The sequence below is a fragment of the Scyliorhinus torazame genome, chromosome 10, assembly GCF_047496885.1.
Source record: "Scyliorhinus torazame isolate Kashiwa2021f chromosome 10, sScyTor2.1, whole genome shotgun sequence".
Classification (NCBI taxonomy): domain Eukaryota; kingdom Metazoa; phylum Chordata; class Chondrichthyes; order Carcharhiniformes; family Scyliorhinidae; genus Scyliorhinus; species Scyliorhinus torazame.
In genome coordinates, this window is record NC_092716.1 from 189958627 (window position 1) to 189982937 (window position 24311).

General features: G+C 43.6%; 2 protein-coding genes across 3 annotated transcripts in view; both read left to right on the plus strand.

Annotated features, from left to right (window-relative positions):
* The window catches only part of LOC140384453 (phosphatidylinositol N-acetylglucosaminyltransferase subunit Y), a 35184-nt gene extending 25954 nt beyond the window's left edge, over window positions 1-9230 (plus strand). Inside the window, exons 1-2 of one of the 2 annotated variants that reach the window (XM_072466169.1) lie at window positions 4081-4100; window positions 7555-9230. In XM_072466169.1, coding sequence (XP_072322270.1) covers window positions 7819-8034 — 216 coding nt within the window. In that variant the 5' untranslated portion in view covers window positions 4081-4100; window positions 7555-7818 and the 3' untranslated portion in view covers window positions 8035-9230. Of the gene's footprint in view, window positions 1-4080; window positions 4101-7554 lie in introns of those variants that run through there. The other variant, XM_072466168.1, reaches the window with a different exon arrangement.
* On the plus strand, window positions 4077-7862 carry pyurf (PIGY upstream open reading frame). The gene is made up of 2 exons (XM_072466167.1): window positions 4077-4294; window positions 7555-7862. The coding sequence occupies exons 1-2, from the start codon at window positions 4077-4079 to the stop codon at window positions 7703-7705; spliced, it is 369 nt and encodes a 122-aa protein (XP_072322268.1). The 3' UTR covers window positions 7706-7862.
* Window positions 9231-24311: the final 15081 nt, after the last annotated feature.

The following is a 24311-nucleotide window of genomic DNA, read 5'->3' on the forward strand; positions in this document are numbered from 1 at the left end:
CAATGTGGTTCCCTGGCAAAAGCGCTGGAGTAATAGCCTCTGGTTACCGAAGAACCACCATACGTTTTCCGAATATCATCTTGAGTAATCACTGTGAAGTTCCACAAGGATCAGTACTAGGAGCAAAGTTGGGCTAAAAATTCCTGCTTAAGGAATCAAAAATGCGATTTCTAAATTTGCAGACAACACCAATTACAGAAGTGGGTGTGAAGTCAATTCTGAGGGGGACTGCAACAACTGACAAGAAGATATTCATTAAACTTGCAGAATGGGCCTCTAATTGCCAAATTTATTTCAACATGGATAAACCTGAGGTATTACATTTTGGCAAGAAAAATGAGAAGGACTGCATAATACTTCGAAAATAAGAAGCTAAATGGGGCAGAGAAGCAAACGGATCTGGAAACAAAGTACAAATTCAACAATCACTAAACACAGGTTAACGTGGTCATGAAACAGGCACTGTGGTTTATCCCTAACAGGCTGGAATTGAAAAGTAGGGAAACTATGCTAAACCTATACCAAATGTTGGTAAGACTGAGAGTTCTGCATGAAGTTCAGGTTGCTATTTTATTAATAGGAGGCACTGGAGAGGATGCAGAAACATGGGCCTGGATTATTCCCCCCCCCCCCCCCCCCCCCCAAGATGTGTTTTGCAGTGGCAGAGGTGGCTTGCCATTGGCCACTAACCAATGTGTCTCCCCCGCCCTGCCGCCGGGAACCCCCTGTGGGAGGGTCACCTTCGGCGGGACCAAACAATCCCTCCAGGTAGAGGACCGGAAAATACTGCCCATGATTAAGGAAAACAAAGGGATTCATTTGTATTGGTAAACATTAGAAATGAGGTATTGTTTAAAGTGGAATTAATTTAATGTTCCTTTGCCTGAAAGGGTAAAACCTATAGTTAGATTCATGCTGGATAAAGGTGTTTGTATGTGTAGGGGTTGGTTGCAGATGAATCTGTGCTTCTATTGTGTTTGTAGAGGGTTGCAGCATGAAGTGTAAATAAAAGCCGAGAGAAGGATAACTCGTAGCTTTGAGTGAACATCTCTCAACTCTGCCAGAAGAAAGGCTTCATAGGACGGGAGATTCCAAAAGGCATGTTTTCCAAAGAACCAGTTACTGTCCAGATAACCAAGGAATTGGGACAGAATGAATGTCTTGAGATGACTGAAGTTAAGAGAACAGAGACCAAGATATTGTTCAGAAAAAATCCAAGGAAGAATAATGTCGTAACCCGGCCAAGTTCGCTGGTCACCTACAGTGGAAATGAGTTTGAAACAGTTGGGGAATGTGTCCTAGAAGCTTGGGTGCACAATAAAAGGCATATTGTGCCGTTCTCCATTGTGAACACAAAATGTGAGTCTATCCTAGGAGCAGCTGCGTGTGAGACCCTGAACTTAGTTGAGCGACTGTGTTTCCCAGAGGATGGCTGCCCAGCTGAATACTACAGATCCCTACAAGGTATTAGAGTGTGGATGCAGAAGAAATCCAGGCAGAGGACCACAAATCAGACAAAGAGACGGAACAGTCAGCGAGCATTCCGCAATTCTGGTTAACAGTCTTCAAGAACGTGCATGTGCTCAGTGGCATGATACAGGCGCATGGCAAGCCTGTATTAAAACATCTGCAAGACGTGAATGTTAAATGGACAGAGCATGAGAAGCTGTGGAGCTTCACTCTGGAGTTTAAGTTCGAGTCCAATGAGTATTTCACAAACGAGGTGATCATAGAATCATAGAATCGTAGAATCATAGAATTTACAGTGCAGAAGGAGGCCATTCGGCCCATCAACTCTACACCTGCTCTTGGAAAGCCCACACCTCTACCCTGTCCCCGTAACCCCACCTAACCTGAGGGCAATTTAGCATGGCCAATCCACCTAACTCGCACATCTTTTGGGACTTGTGGGAGGAAACCCACGCAGACATGGGGAGAACATGCAAACTCTGCACATACAGTGATCCAAGCCAGGAATCGAACCTGGGACCCTGGAGCTGTGAAGCAACTGTGCTAACCACTGTCCTACCGTGTCACCATGATAACTTGCTCTGTGACAGATCACGATCTTACCATGTGTAATTTAATAAAGATTCTGCTTTTTGGATAAGTACCAAGTCATTTGGTAGATTCCATGCTGGACATTGAACACTGAACACAACAGAAAACAGAGCCATTGGATTTTTTGCATTGACCTGAGTGGGCTGATAGAGCCTCGGTTTGATGCCTCATCCAAAAGGAGGCACTGTTGATAGTGCAGCACTCCCTCAGCACTGCACTGGAGTGTTCAGTCTAGATTGTTGCACTCAAGTCCTAGGATGTGAGTTGAACCCACAGCTTTACAACTCATGAGATGAGAGTGCTCCCCCTGGGGCCAGGGCTGACACACTTCTTATTAAACAGATGATCAAAGGTTTGGTCAAAGAGATAGATTTCAAGAACCATCTTATAGGAGGAAGGAGTGGCAGAGAGGTCAAGAGAGAAAATTCCAGAGCTTAGGGTGATGGCAGCTGAAGGCAGAGTTGCCAATGATGCTCAAGAGGTCAGGATGGGAGTTTAGAAAGGCATGGGAAGTCCACACCAAGTAAAAGTAAAAGATATTTATTTAAACAAGTATATGCATGAGCCTCGGTTAAACCTCAGCGGGTACTTTCTCTCTGTCAGTCGGTTCCACACTGGCTGACCTTTTATAGATGTATGGGTAACTCCTCAAGGAGCATGGGGAAAACAATCATCCCCACACCGTATGTCCCGTTCAGGTTATTACACGGAGAAGCGCTGCGATCTTGGAAGGTTTCAGGGCTGGAGCAGAGGGGGGAGATGGGGAGGAAATGGAGGGATTTGATAACAAGGATGGGAATTGCAAATGAGCGGTATTGCTGGACTGTGAATCAATGTAGGTCAGTGAGCACAAAGCTGGGGGAATGGGAATTGATGTGAATTAGAGTACGGGCAGCAGAGCTTTGAACACTGAGCTCAGGTTTATGGGTGGTGCAAGATGTAAGGCCCGGCAGGAGTGTGTGGAACAGTGAAATCCAGAGGTTAAAATGGCATTGATCAGCGATTCAGTATTAGATGAGCTGAGGCAGGGACAGAGACATTACGGAGCTGGGCATAGGAGGCTAATTCTCGAGTCAAAAATGGTACTGAGGGCAGCACGGTGGCACAATGGTTAGCACTGCTGCCTCACAGCACCAGGGACCAGGGTTTGATTCTGAAACCAAAAAGAAAGTGCTGGAATCTAGGGTTCGATTCTGTCCTTGGGTGACTGTGTGGAGTTTGCACCTTCTCCCAGTGTCTGCTCCGATTTCCTCCGGGTGCTCCCCTTTCCACCCACAGTCTAAAGATCTCCAAGTTAGTTGGATTGTCCATATCTTTTTATTAAAACAGTAAAAAATATATACAAGGCCAAACGGTACAAACACTACTTTTGTGTCCATAACTTTTTATTAAAACAGTAAAAAATATATACAAGGATAAACGGTACGAACACTAATTTTGTGTTGGAGAAACAGTGTACCCTCCCCTCAATACCAATGTACGGGGAGGGGGTTGGATACTCTGATTATTAAAACAGTTCACATTTCTACAAAAAAAAACGGTACAAGCACTAAACTTTGCGCTGGAGAGACCAGATGCCCTCGCCTCTGCACCAACAGAGGCTAAATTGCCCCTTAGTGTCCAAAGATGTGTAAGTTAGGTGAGGTTATGGGTATAGGGCAGGGGAGTGGGTCGAGGTATGATGCTCTTTCAAAGGGTCAGTGGAGACTTGAATTACCTCCTTTTGCATGACAGGGATTCTAGGGTTCTATGAGTTTGGGAACACTCGGGTTAGCCTTGGAGTAGCCAGGAAGAGGGATGGAGTCAGAAAACATAGTTTGACAGGGATTGAACACAATTCTTTCCAATACTCAGATTTTTCTGCAGCTTGGCATTTTCTCTTAGTTCGGCTCGGCGAACGTTTAATTTCCAGTGTCGGGTTAGTTTCTGATGGTAAATGTGTATTCGATGTGATGTGCCTATCCCTTTAAGCGGGAGTTAACGGGAGAGTGGGCGGGGCTGGCGCTCTAGCCCGGATGCGGAAGCGGAAGTGTCAGAGGGTGAGTTGGGAGCCTCAGGCCGGAATGATTCGGGCTGTTTGTGAGACCGGGATCCGGGGAGTTGCCTGGCGCCGCCTGCTGCATTCCAGCCGGGCCAGACTGACTGGAGAGCAGGGGACCGGGGGTAGGGAGGCCGCTCTGGACCCCAGTCTCCTCCCATACCTGGTGTGTCCCCTATCCCGGAAACAGCTCAGGTTCGTCCTCGGGGGAAGGTCAGACACCGGAGGGGAGGGAATCTGGGGCTAGGAGAGATTGTGGTGATGGGAAACTGGGAGAAGATTGCTGCAAGTAACTACAATTGCTGTTCAAAACAGCCAGTACAGACTCGATGGTCTGAATGCTGAATGTCCTCTTCAGTACTATAATTTTTTTGAGGGGGGAGGATGTTGCAGTTAAAGTGATTGGGGACTGAGGGGTTTGATAAATGGCACTGAAGAGGTCTCGGTATGGGGTTTGAACTAGTCTCAGGGCAGGATTTGGAAAGTGGCTCAGATGGTCATTGAGAGAATCTATGCCAATGTGCAGTAGAAGGAAGGTGGATAGGTTCGGAGTAAGTAAAGTCGCCATAGTGGAAAATAGAAGCAGGAGGAAGATATTTGGCCCTATGAACCTGCTCTGCCATTCATTATGATCATGGCTGACCATCCAGTTCAATACCCTGATCCCACATTCTCGCCTGTCCACCCCCCCCCCCCCCCCATATCGCCTGATTCCTTTAGCCCGAAGAGCTATATCTAATTCCTTCTTGAAATTACACAATGTTTTGCCCTCAATTACTTTCTGTAGTAGTGGATTACACAGGTTCACCACTCTCTGGGTGAAGACATTTCTCCCCACCTCACTCCTAAATTACCCCTTATCCTCAAATTATGACCCCTAGTTCTGGACTGCCCCACCATCGGGAATATTCTTTTGGAATCCACCCTGTCTAACCCTGTTTGAATGTTATAAATTTCCATGAGATCCCCTCTAACTCTTCTAAACTCCAATGAATATAATCCTAACCAATTTAGTCTCTCATATGACACTCCTGCCATCCCAGGAATCAGCCTGGTAAACTGTCACTGCAAGATCATCCTTCCTCAGATAAGGACACCAAAACTGCACACAATACTCCAGCTGTGGCCTCACCAATGTCCTATATAATTGCTGTAAAACATCCTTATTCCTATACTCCAGTCCTCTCGCTATCAAGGCCAATATATCATTTGCCTTCTTTACTGCCTGCTGTGCCTGCAGTTACTTTCAGTGGCTTATGCATGAGAACACCAAGGTCTCTCTTGAGTATCCACCTCTCAATTTACACCCATTCAAATAATAATCTGCCTTCCTATATTTGCTACCTCAGCGGCTAACCTCACATTTAGCCACATTATACTGCACCTGCCATGCAAATGTCCATTCACTCAACCTGCCCAAATCCCACTGAAGAATCTCTGCACCCTCCTCACAGTTCACCCTCCCACCCAACTTTGTATCATCTGCAAATTTGGAGATAATACATTTAGTTCCCTCCTCAAAATCATTAATGTGCAATGTGAACAGTTGGGATCCTAACACAGATCCAAGCCGTACCCCAATAGTCATTGCCTGCCAATCGGAAAAAGTCCCACTTATTCCAACTTTTTGCTTCTTGTCTGCTAACCAGCTTTCTATCCATCTAGAGACACTACCCGTAATCCCATATGCTTTAACTTTACACAATAATCTGCTATTTGAGACCTTGTCGAAAGCCTTCTGAAAGTCTAAGTCACATCCACCAGTTCTCCCTGGTCAACTCGACTAGTTACATCGTCAAAGAATTCTAGTAGATTTGTCAAGCATGATTTCCCTTTCGTAAATCCATGCTGACTTTGTCTCATTATACCACCCGCCCCTCTGGCGGCGGGGCCATCCCTCTGTTCTGCAGTGGCCGTGTCAGGTTGGATTATTGGCTCAAATATCAGGTATCAGACTCAAACACGCGGCTTTTTGATTCTGATGTGAGAGTGCTATGCAACCAAAGGTTAGGATCAGGCTCGACTGAAGGCCCAAGTCAGAGGCTTCTGTTTAGCCGTTATGAGACTGGAGGAAATGTCTTGTTTTTGTTCTTGCTGTTGAGCAGAGGATTCAGATCAAAGGGCGGCACAATGGTTAGCACTGCTGCCTCACCGCACCAGGGACATGGGTTTGATTCTGCCCTGGGTGACTGTGTGGAATTTGTACGTTCTTCCTGTTTCTGTGTGGAATTTCTCCTGGTGTTCCAGTTTCCTCCCACAGTCTAAAGATGTGCCGGTTCAGTGCATTTGCCATGCTAAATTGCACCTTAGTGTCCAAAAATGTGCAGGTTAGGGGGGGTACGGGAATAGGGCAGGGGAGTGCGCCAAGGTAGGGTGCTCATTTGGAGGGTCAATGCAGACTCGATGGGCCGAATGGCCTCCTCCTGCACTGTAGATTCTATGGATGGGGGAGGTGGGAAGGAATAGGACTCTGCCTTCTGCCTGCTGACAGTATTGCCATAATGTGCATGCAGATAGTGTAGGCAGAGGCCAGAAAGGCTTCTGGTTCGATTGCCATTCTATGTTGATCTTACCTCAACACTTGGGAATGTTATCCAATTGGCCTCTGTGTCCTCTAGTTACAGAAGGAATATGGCAAAAATCTAATCCTGTTCCTCAAGTAAGAGATGCCTTGATTGTGATGCCTCCTCTTACCATTTGCTATCAAGGCAAGCACATAAATAAAAGTTTCCTGGGTGAAGTGTCTAAGCCCAAGTGATGACCATGGAGCTCTGCCTCATTCAAGGGAAGTATGGAAATACACATCAGGTCAATCGGCATCTGAAACAGAAGATGGGTTACTTACAGCCAATGAGCCAATCAACTCTTCCAACACCTTTATGCATGATAGGTGGATGAAGCTAACAATAAAACTGGTATTTTAAAAAAATAATTAGTTTCCTCCAATATTTGTTTTGCCTCTGAATCAGAAGGTTGTGGATTCAAGCTCCACTCCATTGGCTAGAACCCATAATTCAGTCTGACATTCCCAGTGCTGCAGTATTGGAGGTGCTTTTCTGTTCGGTGAGACATTAAACCGAGGCCATCTCAAATGGACAGAAAATATCCCAGGACCACTATTATGAAGAAGGACAGGCTAGTTCTCCCTAATGTCCTAGCAATATATGACCCTCAACTAATGTCACTTTGAAATTTATACATAATTTGCTCAATATCATGTTACACCTTGAAGCTCCTTGAGCTTGTGAAAGCCACTGTGTAAATGCACATTTGTTCTCCCTTTTTGAAATTTGAAATAGTTTGAGAATCATAGGCTGGTCACTTGAAACGCACTGCTGATCCATTTTTATTTTCAGCTCTTCATAATTTTCATCTGGACTTAAGGGGCAGAGTCCAGGTCTTTCCAAATGAGCTCACATTTTCTTTTAAAACTCTCCCATCTTTTGCCTCTGTAGGTACGAAGAATCCTCCAATCAGCTGATCAATGACGAGTTGGGAATAGCCTATCCTGTCATCGATGGAATTCCCAATATGATCCCTCAGGATGCAAAGTTAATTCGGAAGAGTGAAGACAGTCCCAAGGAAGAAGAAAGTAGGCAGCAGTGAAAGGGTCACATTGCTCCTGGCATAGCTGATGGAAGCAGTGGAGGGTGGGATCTGGGAGATTGTGATTTAATTTTTGTTAGGAGAGGGAGTTTATTTAGCAAACCCGTGTGACCATGACTATCCATCTGTCAACACTCACGGTGCTGGTTCCCCTGTTCTCTTTAGCTGGGCTGCTATACTCTGCTACATTTGATGAGAATTTTCCACAGGGCTGTACCAGTATGGCCAGCTTGTGTTTCTACAGCCTGCTGCTTCCCATCACCATCCCAGTGTACGTATTCTTTCACTTGTGGAACTGGGTGGGGATTAAACTTTTCAGGCATAACTAGTTTGCGTTTGAAAGCTATCAGGTGTGTCATTGTCAGTGAACTGATAGCATCAGCCTCTCGAGTGAAGTTCTGTTTTATTAACAAGTTTTTATTTCCATTGGCTTTGAAGCGTTTAGCACCCGAGTGCATATTTTCGGTGGGAATCTTTACGATGTGGGAAATTGATGTCACTTTATTTAACTCGGTTGTTCAACACCCATTGTTGGAGATTTACCTTGGCCTCATCACGTTTCACCCACTGCCCAATATTCAATTCCATTGGCTTCAATGAAAAGTGAGTGCTGTGCGAGGAGTGTAACAGGCAGTCTAGTTCACACCACCCAACGACGTGTCAATCAAGGTCACTTCGAACTCTGTCGCCACAATGTCAGGCGCAACTTAGCCATGGAAATTAATTTCCATCAATGGTATATCTTTGGGGCTTCTGACATTTTAAACAGCAAGTGTTGTAGAATGGTTGTGTATATGGCTTCACTCGGGTTTGCATTTGAACATTGATTTGCTCTATATTCAATTACTACCCAACCATGGCTCAGTGGGTAGCACAATCACCTGAGTCAGGCGGTTGTAGGTTCAAGTCCCATAATGTTAGCTGACACTTCAGCACTGTGCTGGGGGAAATGCTAAATTGTCGGAGGTATTGCCCTTGGGCATTAAACGAAGGCCTTGCGTGCCCCCTGGGTGGATATAAAGTATCCCATGGCACTGTTTGGAAAAACAGCAAAGGATTTCTCCACAGGTGTCCTAGCCAATAGCCAATATTTATTCCTCGACTAACATCATTAAATTATCTGTTCATTATCAATTGATGCATGTGGGATCTTGCTGTGCATACATTACTGCCACATTTCCAACTTTCCAACAAGGACTGCACTTCAAAAAGTACTTAATTATAATGCACGTTGGGACATCCTGGAATGCCTTATGAATGCAAGTACTTATTGGCTTCCAAATTTAGCACAGTCAATTGTGGTTCCCAGTGAATCGGAACTGAAACAGATAAGAAAGGAATAGTTTTTTCTGTTTCAAGAAAGTTGATTAACAGCTTTTGTTATAACCTTGCAGTAAACCTTCATTATAACTAACTGTTATGTTACTGGTAAGGAACAATTCCTTGTACCTGTACAGTTCAAAGCAGACAATTGATCCTGTTTCATGCAGTTTGATTTATTTTAATAAAATTAGTTGGAAGTAAATGTCTCTTGTCTCCATTGCCAGATTGTCTGTAGGGTTGAATATTTTTATCCTTTTTTTTCTCCAATTAAGATGACAAGGGATTGCAGATTCTACTTAAGTAAGATTTGTGTAAAATGCACCTGATGTGAAAAGAATGTCTAGTAATATGAGACAAAGGCAGGTAAATGGAGTTGAGATACAGATCAGCCATGACACAGTCATTGACAGCACAGAAGGAGGCCACTTGGCCCATCAAATCTATGCTGGCTCTCCATGGAGCAATCTAGTTAGTCCCATTGCCCTGCTCTCTAAATAGAAAACGTGGTCTCTCATTCCCTTGAGTCCATTATTCAATTAGAAGATTTGAGGATCTGTATCTTAACTCCATTTACCTGTCTTTGTGCTATGACTTATTACTCTTGCTCAAAAATAATCTTCAATCTCTGGGTTAGCCCTGCTGCCTCACGGCGCCGAGGTCCCAGTTTCGATCCCGGCTCTGGGTCACTGTCCGTGTGGAGTTTGTACATTCTCCCCGTGTTTGCGTGGATTTCACCCCCACAACCCAAAGATGTGCAGGGTAGGTGGATTGGCCATGCTAAATTGCCCCTTAACTGGAAAAAATGAATCGGGTACTCTAACTTTTAAAAAAAAATCATCAATCTCTGTTGTGGAACTGGTTAGTGATGTTGAACACGGTCTGTCTTCACAGCCGAAAACACAAATTACATACAAAAAGTAGAGGATAACCACAGGGCTTATGAGATTGAGAAAATTAAGGTGATTTATATCAGCAGAAAAAATATTGGCGAAATTTAAGGGATTAAAAGCTGACATCCCCAGGACTTGATGGCTTACACGTTAGGTTCTAAAAAAGGTAGCTGCTCAGAGGGTGGATGTGCTGATTATGATTTTCAAAACTTTCGTAGACTCCAGAACAGTCCCAGCGGACAGGAAGTTCGCAAATGTAACACTGCTATTCAAGGCAGGAGAGAAAGCAGGGCACTGCAAGCCAGTTAGCCTGATAATCTTTTGTTAAGAAAGCGTTAACAATGGACCTAGAAAATCATAGTAGGATCAGACAAAGTCAATATAGTTTTATGGGGAGGGAAATTGTGTTTCAAACACATTGGGAATTTTTTTGAGGATCTAACTAGTAGGGTAGATAAAGGGGACACCATCTTGTCCTGGACACACCAAAGGAAACAATGTTTAATATCTATTCATCCCAAACACTTCAATTAAACCATTACGTCATCTACACCTGACAAACCAGCCTGGCCAATCAACCTGTCATGATTTAACTTTCTGTATCGTTCTCGGGTATCATTCGGGTGATTCGGTGGTGCTTCCATTCTGAGGCCAGCGTACCCTTACCGAAGAGGGATGTTCAGGCAGGAAACAGTTACTACAGCTGGGAGTATCAAGGATTTTTTTTCCCTTTTAAAGTCAAACTCTGCTGGGCAATATCATTATTTCCAATTTATTTTTAAAACATGAGTACCATTTCTGAGTGGATGGGGGCTCAGTTATTCTGTACAATCATACGGGGAGAATTGACCCCTTTAAATCCTGAATGGGTCTGTGGCTATCCAAGAAGGAGTTGTCCCAAGTATTCTGTCCAATATTTATCTCCCAGAAACAGATCATCTGGTGGTTATTACATTACTGTTTGTGGGAGAGTGCACTGAACAAATTGGCTGCTATATTTCCGACACTGCAACAGTGACTAAATTGTAAATGTATTTAATTGACTCCAAAGCATATTGGGACATTGAGGTACTGCAAGATGTTAAATAGATGCAATTTTATTTAAAAGTGCAGAAAGTACGGCAGCACAGTGGCGCAGTGGTTAGCATTGCTGCCTGACGGCGCCGAGGTCCCAGGTTCGATCCCGGCTCTGGGTTACTGTCCGTGCAGTTTGCACATTCTCTCCATGTTTGCCCCCACAACCCAAAGATGTGCAAGGTAGGTGGATTGGCTGCACTAAATTGCCCTTTAATTGGAAAAATGAATTGGGTACTCTAAATTTTTTTTTAAAGTGCAGAAATTAAGTACTAGTTCATGTTACAGAAAATAATTTGGGCATTTTTGCTATGGGATACAAATTCCATCAAGTTGATATATTTGGAAGAACAAGGAGAGGTGATATCAATTATATAACTAATTAGGGTTCAGGAAGAGAGATACTTGGGGATATATGTGCAGAAATTGTTGCAGGTGATAGAACGGATCGAGAAAGCTGTTAAAAGGAATACAGGATCCTGGGCTTTATCAATAGAAGCAGAAAACAAAAAGCAAGGAAGTTTCCCTGATTACCTGTAGCGATGGTGATAGGCTAGGTCACTTTATAGATGCATTCAAGATCCTGAGGGTATGGACAGGTTAAATAGTTAAAAAAAACTTCCCTCTCAGAGGAACATCAAGAACTGGACGGCACGTTCAAAAAATGCGCAAAAGGAGTACAAATGACGTGAGGAAAATATTTTTCACCCAGAGGGTGGTTGGAATCTGGAACAAACTTCCTGAGAGGTGATGGAGACAGGCTCAATTGAGGTATTCGAAAGGGAATTGAATTACTATCAGAAAGTAAAGAATGCCCAAGGTTCCGGGGATAAGGCAGGGGAGTGGGACTAGGTAAAATTCTTTTACAGCAAGCCAGTGCAGACTCAATGGGCCGAACGGCCTCCTTCTGCACTGTAAAGATTCTGTTGATAATTTTTGATAAAACACCAGTTTGGCCTCAGATGGAGTCTTGCGCCCAATTCTGGGAACAACATGTTCGGAAGAATGTGATGGCACTAGAGAAGGGTGAAGATTTACGAGAATAGGTCCATGGATGGGGGAATTATATAGGATGTACAGCTCAGATCAGGCCATTCGGTTTAACCAGGGCATGACTTAGTTTATGCTTCCCTCGAGTCTCCTCCCATTTTTCCTGATCCAAATATATCTTCATAACCCTCTCTTCCCAGCTCCGTAATATGTTTACTTAGCTTCCCCTTAAATGCATCAAAAGAATACGGTTCTTTTTCATGTAGTCGCAAATACCACATTCTCACAACTTTGGGTAAAGAAGTTTCTCCTCAATTCCCTATCGAATTTCTAGGTAACTATTATATTGACTGCCACCAGCTATGTTCTTCCCCAGCAAGAGGAATTATTCTCTCTCTATCCACTCTGTCAAAACCTTTCACAATTTTAAATACCTCCATTATGTCCCCCGAATACATAGATAGATCAGAGAAGATGGGGTTGTTTTTCTGAGAGATAAGAACGTTGAGAGGAGATTCCAGAGAGATGGTCAGAATCATGAGGGCTCGGACAGAGTTGATAGAGGGCAATTGTTCCCATTGGTGGAAGGGTCGAGAACCAAAGGGCACAGATTTAAGGTGATTGGCAAAGTAACAAAAGGCAATATGAAGAAAAAGCTTTGTACACAGTGAGTGGTTAGGATCTTGAATGCACTTCCTGAGAGTGTGGCGAAGGCAAATTCAATTGTGACTTTCAAAAGAAAATTGGATAAGCGCCTGAAGAGAAAACAAATTGCAGGGCTATGGGTAATGGGCAGGCGAGTGAGAGTAGCTACAATGCTCTTGTGGAGAACTGCCATGGACATTGTGGCCCAAATAGCTTCCTTCTGTGTTATAACCATTCTCTAATTTCAATGATCCAGAGACACGAGTTCAAAGCCCATCAGAGCAGCTGGAATTTAAATTCAGTTAATGAAATGAACCGAGAATTGAACGCTACCCTCAGTGATGGTAACCATGAAACTATTGGATTGTCATAAAAACACAACTAATGTCCTTTCGGGAGGGAAAAATGGCTTCTTTCCCCGGTCTGGCAGAGATGTGGGTCGAGACCCACACCAATGTGGTTGACTCTTAACTGGCCTGGGAAATGGCCTAGCAAGCCACTCAGTTGCATTTCAGAAAGTGGTGAGCCGCCACCTTCTCAAGGGCAATTAGGGATGGGGAATAAATTCTGGCCTTGCTAGCGATGCCCATATTCTGTGAATGAATTTTTTAAAATGCTCATATCAATAGCCTGGGGGATTTTACAATTAAAATACTCCATCACATTTCTGCTCTGAAGGTATTTTTATCTTTAGGCCAGTAAAGTAATAGCTTGATAATTGGGAATTTAATTAATTTTTGAATTAATTAACCTGTTCTTCTTTGACATTGATTAAATACTTTAAATCTACAATATTTGAGTTGTTTCTCTCTTGCAACCAAATCCACCAAGAGGGTGCTAATTATCTGCAAAGGATAAAAAGCCCTGACCGGATCCAATTAGTTGGAGGAGGAGGTGAATAATCAAGGATAACAAGTAGTTGTCTTGTGTTTTTGCTCACAGATAATCTGGAATATGGTTGTGATGTTCAGATGTTAACCTTTAATCTTGTCCCTTTAAAGATCACAGCTGGAGCATTCCCTCAGACCAAATCCAATTGCAGCTGTCCGTAACTAGCTGGGAACAATTAGAGAGCAATTGTAACTATCTATACATTTCAGGCTCCAGGTCAGAAGAACCTAGCTGTAAAAATAATTATTTTGCATCTGTAACAAAAATACATAACGTGGAATGTTGCACTTGCCACAAGACCTGCATATTTTCAATATTGTGACACTTTCATTCTGCACAACTGGAGAATTTAGATGCTACATAAATACATGTTGTTACTACTTCCTAGAGAGATCAAGAATTGGCTCGTGTACTTTTCTTCAGAAGAAGGGAAGACTGAACTGGCAACCTGATAGAGGCCCTTAAAAGTATAAAAGGGATTTGTACGTTTTTTAAAAAAATCATTTTTACGGGTTGTGGGCTTCACTGTTTTTTGTTGCCCCTGCCCAATTGGCCTTGAGAAGGTGGTGGTATACTTGCCTTTTGAACCGCTGCAGTCCATGTGGTGTAGGTACACCCACATTACAGTTAGGGAGGGAGTTTCAGGCTTTTGATCCATGGACAGTGAAGGAACGGCAATATACTTCCAAGTCAGGATGGTGAGTGATTTGGAGGGGAACCTCCAGATGGTAGTGTTCCCAGGTATCTGCTCCCCTTATCCTTCTAGATGGTATTGATCACGAGTTTGGGAGGTGCTGTCTAAGGAGCCGTAGTGAGTTCCTGCCATGCATCTTGTAGATGGTACACACTGCTGCTACTGTGCATCGGTGGTGGAGGGAGTGAATGTTCGTGGAAGGGGTGCAAATTAAATGGGCACCATTGTCATGGATGGCGTTGAGATTGAGTGTTGTTGGAGCTGCACTCATCCAGGCAAGTGAAGAGTTTTCTATTACACCGCCGACTCTTGCCTTTTAGGTGGTGGACTTTGGGGAACCCAAACTGAGCGTCAGTGAACAGATTATTGCTAAGTAAACGCTGCTTGATAGCATACCTGAGCAATGTTCCATATTAATGGGTAGATGCCAGTGTTGTAGCTGTACTGGAACAGCTTGGCTAGGGGCATGGCAAATTCTAGAGCACAAGTCTTCAGTTGTATTGTTGGAAAATTGTCAGGGCCCATAGCCTTTGCAGTATCCAGTGCCTTCTGGCGTTTCTTAATATCAAGTGGGGTGAATTGAGTTGTCTGAAGACTGACATCTGTAATGTTGGGGACCTCTGGAGGAGACTGAGATGCATCATCCACTCGGCACTTCTGGCTGAAGATTATTGCTAATGCTTGAGCCTTGTCCTTTGCGCTGATCGGCTAGACTCCTTCATCACTGAGGATGGGGATATTTGTGGGGCCTCCTCCTCCAGTGAGTTGCTTAATTGTCCCCACCATTCACGATTGGAAGTCGCTGGACTGAAGAGCTTTGGCCTGATCCATTGGTTGTGGGATCACTTAACTCTGTCGATCACTTGCTGCTTATGTTGTTTGGCATGCAAGTAGCCCTGTGTTGTAGCTGCACCAGGTTGACACCTAATTTTCAGTATGTCAAGTGCTGCTCCTGGAATGCCCTCCTGCACCCTTCATTGAACCAGGGTTGATCCCCTTTTTTGGTGGTAAAGGTAGAGTGGGGGATATGCCAGGCAATGATATTACAGATTGTGGTGGAGTAAAATTCTGCTGCTGCTGATGGCCGACATCACCTCATGGATGCCCAGTCTTGAGAGTTGCTAGATCTGGGGGGGTTTAAACTAATGCAGCAGAGGCATGGGAACCTGGATTGTAGTTTTAGGGTGCGGGAGAATGAGAGTATAGAGGTCAGGAGCACAGATTTGACGTCGCAGGAGGGGGCCAGTGTTCAGGTAGGTGGTTTGAAGTGTGTCTACTTCAATGCCAGGAGTATACGAAATAAGGTAGGGGAACTGGCAGCATGGGTTGGTACCTGGGACTTCGATGTTGTGGCCATTTCGGGGACATGGATAGAGCAGGGACAGGAATGGATGTTGCAGGTTTCGGGTTTAGGTGTTTTAGTAAGCTCAGAGAAGGAGGCAAAAGAGGGGGAGGTGTGGCGCTGCTAGTCAAGAGCAGTATTACGGTGGCGGAGAGGATGCTAGATGGGGACTCATCTTCCAAGGTAGTATGGGCTGAGGTTAGAAACAGGAAAGGAGAGGTCACCCTGTTGGGAGTTTTCTATAGGCCTCCAAATAGTTCTAGGGATGTAGAGGAAAGGATGGCGAGGATGATCCTGGATAAGAGCGAAAGTAACAGGGTAGTTATTATGGGAGACTTTAACTTTCCAAATATTGACTGGAAAAGATATAGTTTGAGTACATTAGATGGGTCGTTTTTTTGTACAATGTGTGCAGGAGGGTTTCCTGACACAATATGTTGACAGGCCAACAAGAGGCGAGGCCACGTTGGATTTGGTTTTGGGTAATGAACCAGGCCAGCTGTTGGATTTGGAGGTAGTAGGGCACTTTGGGGACAGTGACCACAATTCGGTGACGTTTACGTTAGTGATGGAAAGGGATAAGTATACACCGCAGGGCAAGAGTTATAGCTGGGGGAAGGGCAATTATGATGCCATTAGACGTGACTTGGGGGGGATAGGTTGGAGAAGTAGGCTGCAAGTGTTGGGCACACTGGATAAGCGGAGCTTGTTCAAGGAACAGCTACTGTGTGTTCTTGATAAGTACGTACCGGTCAGGCAGGGAGGAAGGCGTAGAGCGAGGGAACCGTTGTTTACCAAAGAAGTGGAATCTCTTGTTAAGAGGAAGAAGGAGGCCTATGTGAAGATGAGGTGTGAAGTTTCAGTTGGGGCGATGGATAGTTACAAGGTAGCGAGGAAGGATCTAAAGAGACAGCTAAGACGAGCAAGGAGGGGACATGAGAAGTATTTGGCAGGTAGGACCAAGGAAAACCCAAAAGCTTTCTATAGGTATGTCAGGAATAAGCGAATGACTAGGGTAAGAGTAGGGCCAGTCAAGGACAGGGATGGGAAGTTGTGTGTGGAGTCTGAAGAGATAGGCGAGATACTAAATGAATATTTTTCGTCAGTAAGTATTCACTCAGGAAAAAGATAATGTTGTGGAGGAGAATGCTGAGACCCAGGCTATTAGAATAGATGGCATTGAGGTATGTAGGGAAGAGGTGTTGGCAATTCTGGACAGGCTGAAAATAGATAAGTCCCCGGGGCCTGATGGGATTTATCCTAGGATTCTCTGGGAGGCCAGGGAAGAGATTGCTGGGCCTTTGGCTTTCCTCATAAGATCTTCCCTCCATACCAGGCAACATCCTGGTAAATCTCCTCTGCAACCTTTCCAATACTTCCACATTCTTCCTATAATGCGGCAACCAGAACTGCACGCAATACTCCAAATGCGGCCGCACCAGAGTTTTGTACAGCTGCAACATGACCTCATGGCTCCGAAACGCAATCCCTCTACCAATAAAAGCTAACACACCGTACGCCTTCTTAACAACCCTATCAACCTGGATGGCAATTTACAGGGATCTATGTACATGAACACCGAGATCTCTATGCTCATCCACACTACCAAGAATCTTACCATTTGCCCAGTACTCTGTATTCCTGTTACTCCTTCCAAAATGAATCACCTCATACTTTTCTGCATTAAACTCCATTTGCCACTTCTCAGCCCAGCTCTGCAGCTTAGCTTTGTCCCTCTGTAACCTGCAACATCCTTCCGCACTGTCCACAACTCCACCGACTTTAGTGTAATCTGCAAATTTACTCACCCATCCTTCTACGCCCTCCTCCAGGTCATTTATAAAAATAACAAACAGCAGTGGCCCCAAAACAGATCCTTGTGGTACACCACTAGTAACTGAACTCCAAGTTGAACATTTCCCATCAACCGCCACCCTCTGTCTTCTTACAGCTAGCCAATTTCTGATCTAAACCACTAAATCACCCTGAATCCCATGCCTCTGTATTTTCTGCAATAGCCTACTGTGGGGAACCTTAGCAAACGCTTTACTGAAATCCATATACACATCAACTGCTTTACCCTCGTCCACCTGTTTGGTCACCTTCTCAAAGAACTCAATAAAGTTTGTGAGGCACGACCTGCCCTTCACAAAACCGTGCTGACTATCCCTAATCCCATTATTCCTTTCTAGATTATTATACATCCTATCTCTTATAATCCTTTCCAAGACTTTGCCCACAACAGAAGTAAGGCTCACTGGTCTATAGTTACCGGGGTTGTCCCTACTCCCCTTCTTGAACAAGGGGACATTTGCTATCCTCCAGTCTTCTGGCACTATTCCTGTGGACAATGACGACTTAAAGATCAAAGCCAAAGGCTCTGCAATCTCCTCCAACTCTCAAGCGCCCTAACTGAACCTTCATGTCTCATCTTTACATAAGCCTCCTTCTTCCTCTTGACAAGTGATTCAACTACTTTAGTAAACCACGGTTCCCTCGCTCGACCACTTCTTCCCTGCCTGACAGGTACATACTTATCAAGGACACGCAGTAGCTGTTCCTTGAACAAGCTCCACATTTCAATTGTGCCCATCCCCTGCAGTTTCCTTCCCCATCCTATGCATCCTAAGTCTTGCCTAATCGCATCATAATTGCCTTTCCCCCAGCTATAACTCTTGCCCTGTGGTATATACCTATCCCTTTCCATCGCTAATGTAAATGTAACCAAATTGTGGTCACTATCACCAAAGTTCTCACCTACCTCCAAATCTAACACCTGGCCTGGTTCATTACCCAGTACCAAATCCAATGTGGCCTTGCCTCTTGTTGACCTATCCACATACCGTGTCAGGAAACCCTCCTGCACACATTGGACAAAAACTGACCCATCTAAAGTACTCGAACTATAGCGTTTCCTGTCAATATTTGGAAAGTTAAAGTCCCCCATAACAACTACCCTGTTACTTTCGCTCCTATCCAGAATCATCTTTGCAATCCTTTAGGACTCGGCCAGCTTGGTGAATAGTAGTGCAACCGAGACACTCTTGGTGATGAGCATTGAAATCCTCCATCCAGAGTACATTTGGTGCCCTTGCCACCCTCAGTGCTTCACCCAAGTGGTGTTCAACATGGAGGAGTACTGATTCATCTGCAGACAGTGGACGGTATGTTGTAATCAGCAGAAGGTTTCCTTGCCCATGTTTGAAGCCCATACCTGAAGCCATGAGACTTCATGTGGGTTGGAGTCGATCTTGAGGGCTTCTAGGGCAACTCCCTCCCAACTGTATACCAATGTGTCACCACCTCAAGGATGGTGATAGTAGTGTCTGGGATATTATCTGTAAGGTATGCTTCCATGATGATGACTATGTCAGGCTGTTGCTCGATTTGTCTGTGAGACAGCTCTCCCAATTTTGGCACAAGTCCCAGAGGTTGTAAAGAGAGTTTTACACAATCGACAGGGCAGGGTTTACCTTAGTCGTTTCCAGTGCCTAGGCCAATGACAAATGGTTGGTTCAGTTTCTTTCCTTTTTATTGATTTGTAGTGGTTTGATACAACTGAGTGGCTTGCTGAGCCATTTCAGAGGGCATTTAAGAGTAAACCACATTGATGTTGATCTGGAGTTACATGAAGACCAGACCAGGGAAGGATTGCAGGTTTCCTTCTCTAAAGGACATTAGTGAACCAGCTGAGTTTTTTATGTCAATCCATATATTTATTGGATTCAATTTGAACCCGGATCCTCAGAGTATCACCCTGGTTCTCTGGATCACCAGTCCAGTGACAATACCACTATGCCATCGCCTCCTTTCAACTTGTGGGAGAGACCAGAACCAGCAGCCATAAACAAATAAATAAAGGTAGTCAGTCATAAATCCAATAGGGAATTCAACAGAAGCACCTTTACCCAATGTGGATGAGAATCACTACCAGAGAGAGTAGAGTTGATACAAATAGTACAGATATATTTAAGGGGAAATGGGATTAACATGAGGGAGAGGGAAAAGGTTGATAGGGTGAGATGAAGATTGATGGGAGGAACTTGTGTGGAACATAAACACCAGCTTAGAAGCTGGTCAGAAAGTGTTATAAATTCTGTGTAATCATAATTAAATGAATATTGTCAAAAACACATTTTGCCATCCTAATATCAGTTTCGGAATTAGCCTGATTTTTTTTTTATTCAAAGCGTTCGAAGATATAAAATCACCTTATACAGCATTTATAAATTGAACTGATCAGAAAATCATATGTCGAATACGATAACATTTAAACACTACCCAGATGTTAATAGTGAATATATATTGTATTATTTTACAGTTTTAGGCAAGATAAAACATTTTGAAAAAGCTATCAGTTTCATAAAATCTGGTCATTTAGAAGTTAAATCTAACTGTGGAATATAAACACGTGCACTATAGGCCATAATACCACAACATCTGCACAACATTATTCAAAAAATATACTAAAGTTGGGGAGGGGGGGGGGGGGGGACTTTGTTCATCAACATCTCCTGCAAAATAAACCCATCTCAAAGGTATGGCAAAATGTTACCTGACACACACCAACAATACAGCCGAATATCTTGAAAGTGCAGAGAAACGAAACAAAGATCTAAATGGATGCTCGATCAATAATTATCAGCACATCAGTAAAACAAGAGAAATAAAGGATGGGAGGAAATGAGAGAGAGAGAGAGACCAGACAGCATATGAAGCAAGGGCCAAGAGATAGCTACCGAACCAAAGTGTGTCTATCTATATACTCTGCAGTTGAGAATGATGAGCGGTGATCTCATTAAAACGTGTAACATGTTCAGAGGGATTGATGAGATTGAGGCCAAGTGGCGTTTCTCCTGGTTGGAGTAAAAAAACTGGGAGCATTTTCCTAGGATGAGGGATCCATCATTTCAGATGAGATGAGGAACAATTTCTTTAGTCAGAGGCCTGTGAATCTTTGAAATCCTCAGAGAAGTGGAGCAGGCTCGTGGTATATTGTCTATTCCTGCTCCTATTACTTTTGTTAAAGGCCCTTTGGAGAATCACATTGTTATAAATTGGCTCATGTCAAGATGAAGGAATTGCTACAATGATCTGATTGACTTTGTGTCATCTTATTGATTGGTGAATGGTAAGTTTGATATAACTAGGTATCCTCATTGTTACTTTGGATTCCTTCACATTGAATCAATTGGATACATTACAGATATATTTAAGTGGTTAGAAAATGTTTTGCCACATGCAATTATTTGTAATCCTAAAAGATGTGGCACTACAGTTTGAACTGGATGTGATTTTTAATTGATAGATCAGTTGGATGAAAAATTAATACTTTCGTGCAACTCACATTTCTGGATGTAATTTTTAAAATTGCATTGCTGTTGCTTTGCATTTTTATTGAAAATGTTCACCTTCTAGCTTTATGCATATGTGTGCTCTCACATGTAAATCAGATGGTTGTGTGTTCAAGTCACACTCCAGAGGGTCCTAGACAGAGCTGCTTTGATTCAAAGAAAATAAATTATTCGAATGGAATTAAATTTATCTAAAAGTGGTACACAAATAACTTAGAAATTACAAAAGGCACCACTTCGACCTCAGCCGCCTGAATAATTAATAAGACAGAAAAACATCCAAAGATGTGCGGGTTAGGTGGATTGGCCGTGGTAAATTGCCCCTTAATGTCCAGTGATGTGTAGGTTAGGTTATGGGGTAATGGGGATAGGGCGGAGTGGAAATGGGTAAAGCGCCCTTTCGATGCGTCGGTGCAGAATTGAAAGGCTGATTGGCTTCCTTCTGTATTATAGGGATTCTATGATTCTATATAACATCATTCACAGCCTCAAAATATCCCAAAGCACTTTACAGCCATTAAAGTATTTGGAAATGCAGTCACCATTGCAATGTTGAAAGCAAAATAGCCAATTTAGCTACAGCAAGCTCTCACAAACTGCAATGAGATAAATTAATAAATCATCTGTTTTAGTGATTTTGGCTGCGGAATAAATATTAACCCAGGACAGCAGGGAGAATTCCCTGAACTATATTGAAATTGTGCTTTTACACACCCATTTAGAGGGCAGACAGGGTCTCCATTTAAATATACATTTGAAAGACAGCACCTCCAACATTGCAACACTCCCTTCAGTAAAGCGCGGGAGGGTCAGCCTTGCTTTGGTGTTCAAGTCTCTGGAGTGGGGCTTGAACTCATGACCTCTAACTCAGAGGGGAAAGTGTGACCCAGTGAGCACTGCCTCCCCCAATCATGCTGCTACTTCCTTGAAAACAAAATGCAGCCAACACATTTAACTTTCACTAAATTTTAACAACGGGCACCAGCTAGCTACTGTACAATTGGAATACCAATGTGAGCCGTCTTATAACATCCGAACAATATGTGGATCTGACAGTCCATATCACTATCAGTATATCACATTGACCCACCATGGCCGACAATCAGTATAATATCCAGAATACTTTCAAAAACAGTGAAAGAAAATACTGGAACATTCAAATGCATTTAACTGTGGAAATTCCACACTCTATGTAAACAAGTGTCAGAAAATTAATTAAAGGCCGTTACTTTAGTTGACGATTAAAAGATGAAGTCTCATTGTTGCAGTTAATTTCATATGAATCTGATTGCAGCCTTCTGACATCCCTGCGTAAATGTAAATTGGTGCACAACTGCGAGTCAATGTCCGGCAGATTAGTTTCCTATATGTATTGTCATCATGGATAGATACCTGTTGTCAGCTCAGGGCTTGTAATCCAGGTGATGCCACCAGGCTCTACCGGCCAGCTCTAAAGGTGAGACTGAAAGTAACCTGCACCAAATCTCCCTGCACTGTGGGTGTTCCTACAACACACGACTGGAGCAGTTCCCGAAGGCAGCTCACCACCATCTTCTCAAGGGTAATTCGGGATGGGCAATAAATGTTCACTTAGCCAGCGAAACCCCCATCCCATGAATGAACAAAGAAAAGCTCCAAGAGTTGCAGAGCCTGATTCTGACTGTATGAAGTCAAAGGAGTAAAGGAAACGTTCAGACTCTTTGTGACAAAGCAGATCATATATTTGTCAAATATGGATGACCCTGTGGATTCCGGCTATGACCAATCACATTGTTTTTCAGTTCTCTTGTCTCTTCTTTTTTTCAGCAGTGGCATCCTGGGGTCTTTGGGTTTCCCCTGCCCTTTGACCTTAAAAAAATAAGACTCATTTAGAATTGTCTGCACAAATTTCCCATCATCATATCTTCTGCTGTGTTTCTTCCCATCGGAATATGCAAATAGTGGCAGCAGTTGGGAAGTATTCCGACCTTCAGGGGTAGAGAGATGCAACGGAGTATGTTGATAAGATGGAGTGATGCTATTTCTTCGAGCATGTGGCGAGTCTGGTCTATTTTTTAAATGAATGCTGTTCTTGGCTCTTACTCTGGTAGGAAGACTAAGGTCAACTGGCTCTTCAGAGCACAGCTCCTCTTTCACCTTTTGACAGAAGCGAAGAGATGTAGCGAATGCTGGCGAGCTGAAGAAGTCAGATGTTTGTGTTCCTTTCTCAGAAGATCTGCTTTTGGGTGACTTTAATCCAGAGCGGCATAAATCAGACATGTCTGTGGGAGGTGGTGAGCTGAATCGCAAGTGCTTTGCATCTGGGGATCTCAGCTGCTTGTCGCAATGTTCATCAACTATCTCCTCCACTGAGTAACCACTGTTATTGTTAGATTGTGCAAAGGGCAAGAACTTCTTTTGTGTAATAAAGAGGTCTTGGCTATTGCCATCATCCTCAGTGAATTCAGGACTTATTTTCATCACCTGAGCATCTTTGCTGGTCTTGAGACAAGCGAGTCCTCTATTTCCATAGACTTCAGCCGGATGGCTATGAGGGGATGTCAAACACCTCAGGTGTCTGAGCAATGATATATCAAATGATGCCTTTGGTCTGGAAGTAGTAGCACAGGATTGGCGAAAGGGATTAAGAATTCCACAGTGAAGACTGTCAGCTGGCCTCCCCTTCCTCAAAGTGTCCTGGGCTATAATCTCTGTACATGAAGTTTCTTCCCAATCTGTACATGTTGCTTCACCCTGCTGCATTTCTTTTTCACCTGCGGGACTGCAAAGGCTTTTCTGACAAGTTGGGAGGCACAAGTATTTGTAGACCATTTTACTTTTAACCTGGAGTTTGTTGACTGCTTTAAGAGCTTTGTCTTCCTGTCTCTGTTCCTTGTGCTTTATTTCGATAAGATTTTCATCACTAACTTTGACTGAAGAACTGTCCCTCAGAAGGCATTTTTTCCTTTTAGCTTTCGCTGAGGCAATCGATACAGGTAGAGGCTGGGGAGCACACTGCTCCCAAAGCTTCTCTGACTTTTGCAATTCTTTCCTGCATTTCTCTTTATTTTTATACTTTTTATTCTTTTTGTTTTTCTTGTGCTTCTTCTTTGATAAGCTTTCTCTGTTGCCGACAGTGACCTCTTCAATTGGAAGATTCACGAGCCTCTCGAAAGGTTCATTCTTTTCATTGGGAGGTGTAATTTGAACTTTGTTTGAGTTTCTGCTTCTTTTGCAACGATTGGATTTTCTGTTCTTCTTTTCTGTGCTTTGGTGCAGGACAAGCTCCTCAGATTCCAGGGGTTTTGGTACCTTGTGTGCAATTTGTTCCAAGGATTCAAAATTTGGATTCTGTGAAAGAAATGAAAGAGCATGGCTTGCAAGGATTGCTTTGTTGGATGTAGAGGAGTTAGCAAGACATAAT

What these genes read in the sequence shown, in the direction of transcription:
- pyurf (XM_072466167.1), top strand. Translation starts at nt 4,077, where the DNA reads ATGCGGAAGCGGAAGTGTCAGAGGGTGAGTTGGGAGCCTCAGGCCGGA. An exon ending in CTATCCCGGAAACAGCTCAG is followed by an intron (nt 4,295 to 7,554) that starts GTTCGTCCTCGG and finishes TTGCCTCTGTAG; the next exon opens with GTACGAAGAATCCTCCAATC.